Raw genomic sequence first — 13,076 nt, 5'->3', positions numbered from 1 at the left:
AACAACGTCCCATGAATAAAAGGGGTCCAGGGTCGGGGTATCTGGGAACCACTGGGTTAAACGGGCCTTATTACACAGAATTGACATAAGGACACACAATGGCAGTGTGTACTGGAAATCACTCATTTGAGGGGAGAGGGGGCAGCAGACAATACAGAATCCTATCTGCCCACAGAACTGCTTTCTTCAGAGCATCTCACAGCACTTGGGTTTCAAACGACATACGTGAGGAAACACTGACCTGATGGCTTGTTTTTAAATTCAAATAATAATGTCAGTTTTAAGGGTGGGAATCAGTTTACTGGCCTTGTGACACAATCAGGCATTTGACTGAAGGTGACTTTTCATTTCAGGTGAAAATATCACAAGGTGAGCACTGGTGGGGACCACAGAGTTAACAAGATCGAGTGGTTGTTATCAGATTATATCAGAACCACCTGAGGAACTTCAAAACGTACACGTGGCTAGACACACCCTGGCAGGATGTTCTAAGGGGGCTGGGCATGTGCCATGAAAAAGACTCCCCAGTTGGTTCTGAAATGTAGCCTTTGACCTAGAAATCCAACGACCAGCATTTGGACATCAGTTAAGAGTGCGCAATTCTTAAAACCCTACCTACTGGTTTCTTTCATTCAATAAATATTAACCAAATGCCTACTCTGTTCCATGCTCTATGCCTGCAATGGCTTGACTCCAGGCTAAAGTCAAACAAGGAAATTATTTTTCTTGTTTCAGCTTTAGACTGCATTCTTCTGTTGGCTGTACTATTCACCTTCATCCAAATTGAATTATTTAGATACTTGCAAGAACTTTTCTCAAATAGATTTCCAGTGGATGTTGTATACATCCTGTTGGAGTCCTTAAATAGCAGCGTCCAAAAAGGGCACGCACATATACAAAGAGATACTTGTTAGATTGGGATTTATAAGAAATATATATTTGGTCTTTGTCCCTAGTTTCTGGCACAGAGCTCCTAAAACCCTTGGAATTTCGTGATAAGAGCAACAAAGGTGTCTCTTGTTATGTTAACCAGCGACTCTTGGACCACCCCTAAGGATGGGGGCTGGTTACCGGAAAAACAACCACGTGATTACAGGGTTAGACCTTTCAGTCCCATCCCCTGACCTCAGGGGAGGGGAGAGGGGCTGGAGGTTGAATAAATTACCAATGGCCAATGATTTAATCCATCATGCTTACGTAATGAAACCTCCATTAAACCCAAAGGACAAGGTTCAAAGAGCTTCCAGGTTTGTGAACACGTAGAGATTCAGAGAAGACACAGAAACTCTGAGCCCCTTCCCCAAACCTTACCCTATGCATCTCTTTCATCTGGCTGCTCCTGAGTTACTTCCTTTTATAATAAACCGATGATCTAGTAAGTAAAAGGTTTCTCTGAGTTCTGTGAGCCTCTCTAGCAAATTAAGCCCACAGAGGAGGTTGCTGTAACCTCTCATCTGTATTCAATTGGTCAGAGGCACAGGTAATAACAATTTGGCTTCTGAAGTAGGGAAGAGGTGGGGCAGTTTTGTAGGACTGAGCCCTTAACTTGTAGGGATCTGACGCCATCTCCAGGCAGATAGTGGCAGAATTGAATTGAATGGTAGGACACCCCGTTGGTGAATTGCTTGGTGGTGTGGGAACAAAGCCCATATTAAAACTGGTGACCAGAACGTTAATACTCTAATAAAATATAAATGGAAAATGAATAAAAATTAGCAAGCAAGTTGGCTTAAATAACCCATTTTATTGTGTCTTACTAAGAATACTATTAATAACCATTATCAAACAACTACTATGTATATCAAGTACTTTATGTTATTTCAGTTAAAAACTCTCTACTAACTCTTACAGGTATGTGTTATCCTTGTTTCACAGATGAAGAAAATTAAGCCTAGGAGAAGTTATGTAACTGGCAAGTTCTCTGACTCTCATCAGATCAAAAGGAGGAAGAAGTGGCTGCAGCAGGTCACCCCACTGATCTCCAGGACTGATCTGGGGGTCTGGGTGGCCTCCTGGACACCAGTAAGCCTTCAGATATAAGTGCTATCTGAATAGAGTTATGCGACCCCTTATGCTGAGCATATTAACATTTTATGATGTTTTGGAGGTTTGTTAAAGCCATTGATGGTCCTAGTGAATTACAAACAACTAATCTGAATCTGTTTTAAGAAGATGCTTAAATTACTACAGAGGCTATCCTGAGCGGAACATAAAATACCTTGGCCTGGATGGAGACAGTAAAACTCAGGTAGTTGTCCCCGTGTCTGGAAAACCCCAAACTAAGCTCTGGAGCATCAGCCTTGTTAAGTGACACAGGAATGCCATTCGGATATGTATTCTAAGTTTTTAAGTAGAAAGGACAGCCAAATTAAACTGCCTCTTCAGTATCATCCAAGGGACCTACCTGAGAACAGAGTCCGAATGTTGACCATCAACTATTACTGGAAAATGGCTTGAAATGACCATTCGAAGGGAACAATGGCACAGGTTAAGAAAACAAATTAATCGGTCAAGATGTAGAGTAAACCAAAAGAACAGAAATCAACTTCTCAATGAGTACTGTATTATTTAAATGCCCCCATGACTAAAAATTGTCCACGGTAGAATTTTAAGATCAGATGCCACACATAGAGAACACAAGTGTATGTGACTATTATGCCTGTATGTGTATATATATTGAACCTTTGGAATTACCAACGTGTAAAGGATCAGCAAAAAGGAGCCAATAGAAAAGACTGGAGTAGAGTTAGAAGCGCTAGTGGCCAAGAGGGAGTTCCAAGAAAGGAGTATTCAACAGGGCCAAAAGCAGCAAAGAGGTCAAACAGAGGGAAGGACTAAGACGTGCCCAGTGGATTGGGCCACCAGAGTCGCTGGTGACCTTGACAAAAACAATTTCAGTAGATTATTAAGGGCAAAAGCCAGTTTACAGTAGGTTAAGGAAAGAAAGGGAAGTATGGAAAACCTTTCAACATTCCATTCACTCATTCATTTATCTCAATGTGTACTGAGTGGCTAGCGGTGCACACTGGCAGTGGGTTCTGAAGGGAAGAATGGCAATAAGTTAAGCCTTTTTCATTTTTCCCAAGCTCTACTGACCTACAAAGTGATTCACTGAGTGCTGTGATTCATTCACTCGTGTTTTATGTAAGTGATACAGTACAAACTGCTGAAAACAACAGAAGTTAAGTGATATATACTCAGTACAGTACAAGCCTTAGGGAAAATATCCTGACAGTGGTACAAGTGATCTGTGATTCACCCACTGGTCTAATTTCTTCCTCACTCAAGGTCACCCATTCCCTGCAGACTGAGGTCCTGAGCTCAAGTGGACATTTCTGCAGCGTCAAATGGGATCTTCTCAAAATGAAAGTCCTTCCACTTTGCATACAGTGTCTGAGCTCCAGTTGCAACATCTTCCACCACAAAACTTTCAGTCTTTATAACTGGAATCTCAAATACCTTATACTTCACATGGATTCCCCCGTCATAGCTGCAGTCCTCCCTGGCACAGAAGATCTTTGCTCTCTTCTCAAAACTCCCAAAGCTCTTTGGTCTGGGGTGTAACTTACTCACAAAATGCTCCCTGAAAGCAACTCCAACCATAGGGAAATGGCATTCCTACGGATGAAGGGATCGAGTAGCATACAAAACAGAAGGTTAGAACCAGAACATAATTGTGATTTAAAAAAAAGAAAACTCCACAATAATCAGAGATGACGAGAAGGCGGGATCCCAATTCTTTTACAGATGGAGTAAGAAGGAAATGTGGATTTGCCTCAAGGCCAGAGTAGAATCCACGCAGCCTGACCCCCAGTGACACAGGTGGAGGTTAGGGTGGAGGTGGAGGTGCAAGTGAGGGGGCAGGGGACACCTCATGAAGAGGAGGACCAGGCAACCTGGCTCCCCAAAATAGATACTCCTTATTAATTCAGAAACAAAGAGGTATTTATTGAAGATCTGTGAAGCCTGAGTTCACCAGTGGCCCTGACAGGAAGAATCCAATGGATACAGAGAACAACAACAAAGGGTCAATGTGTATCTGAAGAGGCTCAGGGACTAATGTGTCCACTGGCCCCGCCCCCAGTCAACGTTAGAATAAACCTGAACAAACACCACGGTGCACAGAACAAACGCAGAGCCTACATAACCAGTCCCTCGGGAAAACACAGTCTAAAAGGGCCATTTCAACAGAAGATCACCCAAATTGGAGCTGAAAGGACCTTCCTTTTACTGCTAAAGAAAAAGACTCAGAAAGGTATGGGAACTTGCCAGTATTACCCCTAATACGCTTCTTGCTCCAATGTTGGACTGATTAAAGACTCAGCTTTCTGAAGACTAAACAGAACCCTAAAGTAATAACTCATCATCTGACCCAGCCCAGGCCCTCCACCCTCCCCAATCGGCAGCAATAGTTACATCCAATTTTTGTCTTTGGAGATTTTTCTAACCCTTATCTAAGAGTTTTAGAAAGCTAACCTGCCCATGTCATGTTTTTAAAATAAGGAGATTTTGCTTCCATTGTAAAAGTGATCCATATCCTCAGAAGAAAGTTTAGAAAACACAAAATAGTAGAAAGAGGAAAAATCATGGTGTCTCACTGCAAAATATTAATACATTTTAGTGTACTTCCTCTAGCCTTTTTTGGTACAAACGTAAGTGGTTTTTTGGTGGTGGTGATGGTGGTATTGCTGCTATTATTTTGCACTGCTATGATCATAGCATATTTACTACTTTCTATCCTCGTTAATTTTCCCACTGTACCATTAGTTTGTAAGAAGTTTTTCATTATACTATATAAGCTTCCTAATCACTTTGTTTAATAAACTTTATTTTCGAGTAATTTCAGATTTACACTGAACTACAGGTTTTACCACTTTTTCTAATAATATCCTTCATCTGTTCTAGGATCTAATCCAGGATACCATGGTGCATTTAGCATAACCATTATTTGTAATGGCTACGTAATATATAATTAAGTAGCTGTGCAGCAATTTTTAAGCTATTTCTTTATTGTTGAACATCAAGGGTTTCTTTTAAACTTTTTAGCCTTTTAAAAATACATGGACCATGGCCATGATAACAACAGAATAATAGTATTCTTACTATAAATATCTCACTGATAGATAATAAGCTTTAATGAGTGCTAAAAAATGACCCAGTGCTATTTGTTAAAAAGACTGCCTATCTCCATCACTCTTATATCAGCTGTATAACATGCAAAGGTTTTGCACTTTCTGCAGAGCAGTTTTTTATTTTCCTTATCAAGCACAGGTTTTACTTTTCCTTGATTATCCCTGATGAATTTTTCATGAATCTGTATCTGGCAAACCTAGATGCAAAAAAACAAAACAAACAAACAAAAGAACCTCCTCAAATATGTAATTTGAATATAACTAGGATATATATACACACACATATATATGTACATAATCATTCATTCTTATACAACTTCCATGAACATACAGTACCTGGCTTTGTTCATAAAAATCTCATAGGTAATTTTATTGATTCTCCTAATAGGAGAATTCTTTGTTAGTTAATGTTTAATTGTGGCCTCCAATTAGCCTTTTAATATCTTCATCAAAGATGCCCATAAAAGCACTAAAGATGTCCGTGAAATAGTGATGTGAACCATGCTTTCCACTTTAGTAGTTGGTAAAACTTTAAAAATCCTTCACAGGGACTTCCCTGGTGGCACAGTGGATAAGAATCTGCCTGCAACGCAGGGGACATGGGTTCGATTCCTGGTCCGGGAAGATCCCACATGCAGCGGAGCAACTAAGCCTGTGTACCACAACTACTGAACCCACGTGCCACAACTACTGAAGCCCGTGTGCCACAACTACTGAAGCCCACACGCCTAGAGCCCACGCTCCACAACAAGAGAAGCCACCGCACACTGCAACAAAGCCCGCACACTGCAACTGCATAGCAGCGAAGACCCAACACAGCCAAAAATAAAATAAAATTAAATCTTTAAAAAAAAAAAATCCTTCACAAACAGACATATGATATGCATTAACTGTTTCAGGAATAATTACACCCACTCTCAAGGCATAAACTCACTGAATGGAACAGTAGGCAGAAGAGTCCCTCACCACCTAAAATCTTTTTTCTCTCTTCCTTTCCAACCACAGAGAGTATTGTTGAATTACAGTAAAATTAAATGTCTGTATAGGATGACCACATTCTATCTCAAAATTTAGGCCTTGGCTAAGTACAACTAAGAACCCTGGACATTATATATAAAATAAACATAAGATTCTGTAGGGTGAAGAGAGGAAGGCAGACCAGCTAGGAACCTTGGGACCCTAGAAACAACATGGTAGTGAGTTTCCTGGGTTTTCGTTTTGCCTCTTATATCCCAGACATGGAGCTGAAGAAGCTGGCAACCAGAAATGACTATGGGGACAGACAAAGAAATCTCAACAAAACCCTATCTCTCTAGCTACTGGTCAAAAGACCAGGACAGGGGCAGCCACCAGAACAGGGGCAGCCAGCAAGACAGAAAACTTTCAGACAATAGCTGTTCTACCAAACACCACAGGAAAAAACAGCAACGACAATAACAACAACAAAAAACCCTGAACCCTGAGGCTAAGTGTGGAACCTAGATTTCCACTCTGCAGGTCTGTTAACAAAGCACCTCAACACTCCCACCTGCTGGTGTCAGAGAAAGCCAGGATTTTCAGTCCTGCCAAATGGTAGCCCCCCTCACCTGTGGCGTCCATGGAGACCACATGAGGGGCCAGAACTCCCATCCCCACACAGCAGTAACAAGGAGCCTCCCCTTGCTGGTATCAACAAAGGCTGAGTAGGAAACCAAGACTTCTACCTTTACCTGACAGTGATGAAACAATGTCCCCCATCTCCCCTGACAGAATGATATCAGAAAGAAGCCAGCTGACACAGAAGGTTAAGTAAGATCCCAAGTCTCATCATATAGTATGAAAATCTCTGGGTTTTGATTAAAAATCACTCTTCATAGCAGAAACCAGAAAGATCTCAAACTGAGTGAAAAAAAAAGACAACCAATTGATGCCAACATGGAGATGACAGAGATGTGAGAATTATCTGACAAAGATTTTAAAGTAGCAATAATAAAAATGCTTCAATGAGTCATCATAAACACTCGAAACACGAACAAATATAGAGGCTCAACAAAGAAACGGAAGACATAAAGAAGAACAAAATGGAAATTTTACAACTAAAAGATACAATAACCAAAATAAAAAACTTAGTGGATGGGCTCAACAGCAGAATGGAGAGGAAAAAGGAAAGAATCAATGAACTGGAAGACAGAATAATAGAAATGACCCAATGCAAACAACAGAAAGAAAACAGACCAAAATAAATGAATAAATAAATAAATAAACAGAGACTCAGGGACCTTTAGGACCATTTAAAAATATCTAACATTTATGACACTAGGGTCCTGGAAGGAGAGGGGAAAAAGCAGAGCTTAAAAAGTACTGGAAGAAATAATGACGGAACATTTCCCAAATTTAACATAATGTAACATAAACCTACAGATACAAGATGCTGGACAAATCCAAATAGGATAAACCCAAAGAAACCACACCAAGACACATTATAATTAAACTTCAGAAAACTAAAGACATAGGAAAGAATCTTGAAAGCAGCCAGAAAAAAACTGACACCTGACCTATAGGGGAAAAACAATCTGGATGACACCAGATTTCTCAGCAGACACTATGGGAGAGCAGAAGAAAGTGACACAGTATTTTTCAAATGCTGAAAGAAAAACCTGTCAACGCAGACGCCTATATCCAGCAATATATCCTTCAAAAATGAAAAGGAAATCAAGACATTCTCAGATGAAGGGAAACTAAAAGAATTTGTTCACCAGTAGACCTTCCCTAAAAGAAGAGCAAAAGGAAGTTCTCTAAACAGAAGGACATGATAAAAGAAGAAAACTTGAAACATCATAAAGGAAGAAGAAACATGGTGATTTCCACAGTATCAGCTGTAGAAGGATCCGCTCTGTCCCAGTGGTTTGTGGCGCTGCCTCTCTTTTATCAAGTGTTCCAGGTGGAACCAGATAGCCTAGGTGCAAACCCTGTTCCTACCACTCAGCAGCTGTGTGATTTGGGGCAAGTGCCTCAGTTTCCTCAATTATTATACAAAATGGGAATAGTAATAGCATTTACTTTGTGGGCTGTTGGGAGGTAAGGTGAGTTAATAATTGCTCAGGGCTGCCTGGCGTAGCTCTAATGCTCCTTGTTGTTAGCCTCGGTCTGTTAGGCTAGTCTTTTGCTGAGAACCATGAAAATGTTAATGATGGTGATTTGTACTTTAGTATTGGGTAGGGCAATACCCATTCATGAGTTATTTTTTCAGAAATGTCATAGCTATTTTCATTTATTTATTTTTCTGTATAAACTCAGGAACCATTTTACCAACTTAAAATATCATTTAGGGCTTCCCTGGTGGTGCAGTGGTTAAGAATCCGCCTGCCAATGCAGGGGACACGGGTTTGAGCCCTGGTCCAGGAAGATCCCACATGCTACGGAGCAACTAAGCCCGTGCGCCACAACTACTGAGCCTGCGCTCTAGAGCCCGCGAGCCACAACTACTGAGCCCACGTGCCACAACTACTGAAGCCCGCGTGCCTAGAACCCATGCTCTGCAACAAGAGAAGCCACCGCAGTAGGAAGCCCGCGCATTGCAACGAAGAGTAGCCCTCACTTGCCGCAACTAGAGAAAGCCTGCGCGCAGCAACAAAGACCCAATGCAGCCAAAAAGAAATAAAGAAATAAATTTTAAAAAATCATTTATACTTTGATTATGGGTTATGATAAACCTATAAGAGAATCTGCAGCAAATGCACATCTTTAAAATATTCAGGCGTTCCATTCAAGAGCATGGCATTTCTTTTGTCTTAATCTACCTTCTATCTCTAAGTAAAATTTTTTTAGTTGTCCTTATTTACACTTCAAACATTTCTGGTTAGGCCAATAGATGTAGTAGTTAAACAGATGGGCCCTGCCAGCTCCACCCCTAACTAGCTGTGTGGTCTACTGACACTGAAAACTTCCATGCCTCTGTTTCCCTCCTGGAGCATGACATAATAAGAGGCTCTACCACATGGAACTCTGTGAGGCCCGTTGATATAAATAAACAAGCATTTGCAGGGCTTGGTGGAGAGCCCATGTTCTGCATGTATGAGTCACAGTTATTGTTGTCACTGTGAATGGAAATGTCCCACCCCCGTATATCTTGTATTGGTTACTGATCATCCATAGAGAATCCATTGATCTCTAAAGCACTTCAAATTCAAATAAAATTTGATTTATATTTAAAAATTTAGGCCTGGAATATAGGTTAGGAAAACAATCAAAATATGATTTTCTGTCCCCCAACTCCCCACCCCATCCGACTTGAAATTACCTTCATTGTTTTTGTAAGAATAAAGGATGCTTAATGCTTCCTATTTTCAATTCAAGTTTTCACTGCCGTAAAACTGTTGCATTATGTATATTTAATCCCGTTATTTCCTTTGGGTAAATTTCTAGAAGTGAAATTCCTGGGTTACATGATATACATTTCCCTATGAGCAATTTTAATTTCTTTTTCTCAGACACGGTTCTGATCACTACCTAATGCAGGCTCACGGTGGGGGGGATTTGATAGGAAAGAGGGTAAAAATATAAACTTGCCCTTTGGGCATCCAATTAAAAAAATCACTTATATCTAATGATATTCAATTATATACTAAAATTCATTAACTATTAATAACCTCAAATATTTTAAATGTCACTAAAGGCAATAAATATAAATCCTAATAAATTAAAACTAACTATTACTGCTATACTGAAAACTAAGTAAAACTCAGTAACTGGATAAAGAGGTTCAACCAAAGTCACAAATTAAGTCTAGAGCACACTGCTTCCCCATTGCCCACCTGTGGTTGAGAAGCAGCCTAACTCCCTGCACTGAGGTGGAAAGAGCGAAACTATGAAACCCCGATTGCGTGCAGTCATGGGTACACATCACGTTGGAAATTATTCCGTCAAATTGAACTTTCAACCCATAACTTATTCTCTACTCATAAGAAAGGAAAGTAGGCTTCCTCATTTTGATTTCAAATGACCCTCCACAACTAGAACTGTGAAAAATATCCTTTATACTTTATTCCTCCAGAACGAAATACTACCAGATCCTGAAGCTTCCATCATAGAAATAAGTTCTTGGATGATTCTGGGCTCTCTACATGTTCAGATGGCTGGAGAGTAACCAGAGATTCCCCAAGGGCCACAGTGCTCTGGTGAAGGTCAGCCACACGTAGACAATGGACAATGCAGCTGTGGGTGCAGAGAAAAGAGTGTACAGTCTCCCTCCCCCCTACCCAGGGATTACCCTAGAGATCTCTGAACTGGTTCCCTCTCTTCTGCAGAGTTTCTTTGATATGAAGGGCCCAGGTGCTCAGATCCAATGCCCAACCCTTAACAAAACACCAGAGAAAGGGGGCTTACCCCAAGAACCATAATTCCTTCTAGTTTTAAGAGCATACCGTTTTTCCCTAACTTATTATACACTTCTCCTAAGCCTTTGAAAGTAAGGTCTTCTTCTTTCAACAGAGCAGTGGAGGCTGGTCACCAGGATAGGACAGGGATGACACCAAGACTCTGAGCTCCCAGCTGCCATGGCATTGCCAGCTGCCAATGACTCGTGGCCACACTTGTGCTGGGCCCTTGCTGATTCTTTACCACCTCTGCCGGTTTTTGATCTGTGGGTGTTAGGGGAATCCCAAATGCTATTAAATAGCCTAATTCAACAGATATTAAACCATTTTCTCCTCACCCCATTCTATGGCCTGGTGTACTGCCTACAAAAGAATGTCTATGTGTTTGTTCCAGCCTCCGTCTGCCTCAAGACTTTTACTCTATTGCTTCTGCCACATGTGAGTGTAAGCACCTTGTTACTCAGTGAGGGAGATAAAGAATTATGCCAAAGCTAACATGGTTTTAAAGCCTTTATTAGCAGTGTCCCTGTATGCTACAAAATGGAGAAGTGGCTCAGTGAAAAAACCCTATCCTAAGTAAAATTAAGGAGGGAAATTAAGAGGAACTAAAGAATTGCCCTTCAATTCTGTTCAGTGAAAGTGTGGAAGAGGTATTTTTAAATATCTTGTTCTCCAAACTTTAGGAAGAAATGTTCTTTAAAATGAGTCAACGCTGACATAACACTGTAATTTTTTCCTAAAATAAGTATTAGTTTGCTTTAGATCATTCATTGCTTCTCAATACTTTCTTGAGCTACAAATTATGACTTTTCAAAATTACGAACCCTATGGAATCAGTCTACTAAATTGTAAGACTCATCTTCATGAAGTTTAAAGTAGGCCTCACGCCTCTGTCCAGTAACAACTCCCATTTTTGAGCACTTATTTTATACCACGCACTGTAGGAAGCAATGCATATGTCTCACTTTATCCCCCAAACTACCCTGTGAGTCAAATACTGTTATTTTCCCAACTTTACAAACAAGGAGAATGATGATCTCAAAGAGGAACTACCTGAAGTCACACATTTTGTAAGTGGCAGAACTGGGACTGGAACCACTGATTCTAATGTTAAAGCTCCTGCCCCAGACCTGCAGAGTTCAATGCTTCCAAAGAGTCTGAGATAAAATCTCTGCAAATGGTCTGCAGAAAGCATGGGTGTATGTGTGTGTGTGTGCATGTGTGTGTTTCCCCAATCTGCCCCCGCCATTTTTCTGTGTTATAAAGGAAATTACAACCAAACTAAGGTCACTACCGAGATGCTGGACTGAATCAGTGCGCCACTCCAAAGTTCACACTATTATCCATACCTACGTACTTCCAACACTGGGCACACCTCCCAGGCACAGTGCACTGGAAGCTTTTCCCTGAGGACTCTGGATGTTAGAGAGAGAGAGATTTGAGGAAAAGACTAAGAAGAGCTGTGTCTTGCAGTGTTAGGGTGTAGTGCTCATAATGAACTGTCAACTTAAGAGCAATTTTAGCTCAGTTTGCCTTTTAGATCTAAAAACATAGTTTCAGGTATTAGCACTAATACAATATATTTTAACTCACTGAGACTCAAAGCAGAATGAATCTGATGCTCACTACAGGGTGAAATTTTAAGCATAAACTTATGGTTCTAAAATAACACTCTGGGGATTTCCCTGGTGGCGCAGTGGTTAAGAATCTGCCTGCCAATGCAGGGGACGAGGGTTCGAGCCCTGGTCCGGGAAGACCCCCCACATGCCGTGGAGCAACTAAGCCCGTGCACCACAACTACTGAGCCTGCACTCTAGAGCCCACGAGCCACAACTACTGAGCCCACGTGCCACAACTACTGACACCCGTGTGCCACAACTACTGAAGCCTGTGTGCTGCAACTACTGAAGCCCATGTGCCTAGAGCCCATGCTCCACAACAAGAGAAGCCACTGCAATGAAGCCCGCACACCGCAACAAAGAGTAGTCCCCGCTCGTTGCAACTAGGGAAAGCCCGCACGCTTGCAACTAGGGAAAGCCCACACGCAGCAATGAAGACCCAACGCAGCCTAAATAAATAAATAGAAATGTTAAAAAAAAATTTTAAAGTAAAATAAAATAACACTCAGGGAATTCCCTGGCAGTCCAGTGGTTAGGACTCCACTGCCAAGGGCGCAGTTCAATCCCTGGTCAGGGAGCTAAGATCCCACAAGCCGCACAGTGCAGGGAATGGAATGGAATGGAATAGTAAAGTAAAATAACACTCAGAGCAATATGATAACAGGTACCAGCCATGCTCACAAACAGGGACTGTTTGTGACTTACAGTCAGATTCTGAAAGAGTAACACAGATACAAAGACTTACTTTTTCTTTAAATACTGCTTCATCTCACGTCTGCAGGCTTAAAATGGAGTCATTCATCATTTTTTCTTCATATATGCTTATTTTTTCTTTTTCGATTACATCGGCATTACTAGTCAGAAGGAAACACTTGCTCCCTCTTGCTCTTCCTCTGCCTATTAGAAAATAAATATTTTATTTGGTGTCTTTGACTTAAAACTCTGATAAATCTGAGAATATGAGAGAAATA

The 13,076-nt window shown here is 41.0% G+C and overlaps 1 protein-coding gene across 1 annotated transcript in view; it reads right to left on the bottom strand.

The window, feature by feature from the left end:
* Window positions 1-433: 433 nt before the first annotated feature.
* The window catches only part of RIGI (RNA sensor RIG-I), a 32,924-nt gene continuing 20,281 nt past the window's right edge, over window positions 434-13,076 (bottom strand). Inside the window, 3 exon segments of the mRNA XM_027088903.1 lie at window positions 434-3,620; window positions 5,188-5,329; window positions 12,851-13,002. Of these exon segments, the coding sequence (XP_026944704.1) occupies window positions 3,280-3,620; window positions 5,188-5,329; window positions 12,851-13,002 (635 nt within the window). The 3' untranslated portion in view covers window positions 434-3,279.

This window comes from Aethalodelphis obliquidens, unplaced genomic scaffold (assembly GCF_003676395.1).
Source record: "Aethalodelphis obliquidens isolate GAN/ISIS:26980383/991018 unplaced genomic scaffold, ASM367639v1 scaffold64, whole genome shotgun sequence".
Taxonomy (NCBI): Eukaryota; Metazoa; Chordata; class Mammalia; order Artiodactyla; family Delphinidae; genus Aethalodelphis; species Aethalodelphis obliquidens.
Note: the sequence above shows the minus strand (reverse complement) of the source record. Positions and strands in the feature narration are given on the sequence as shown.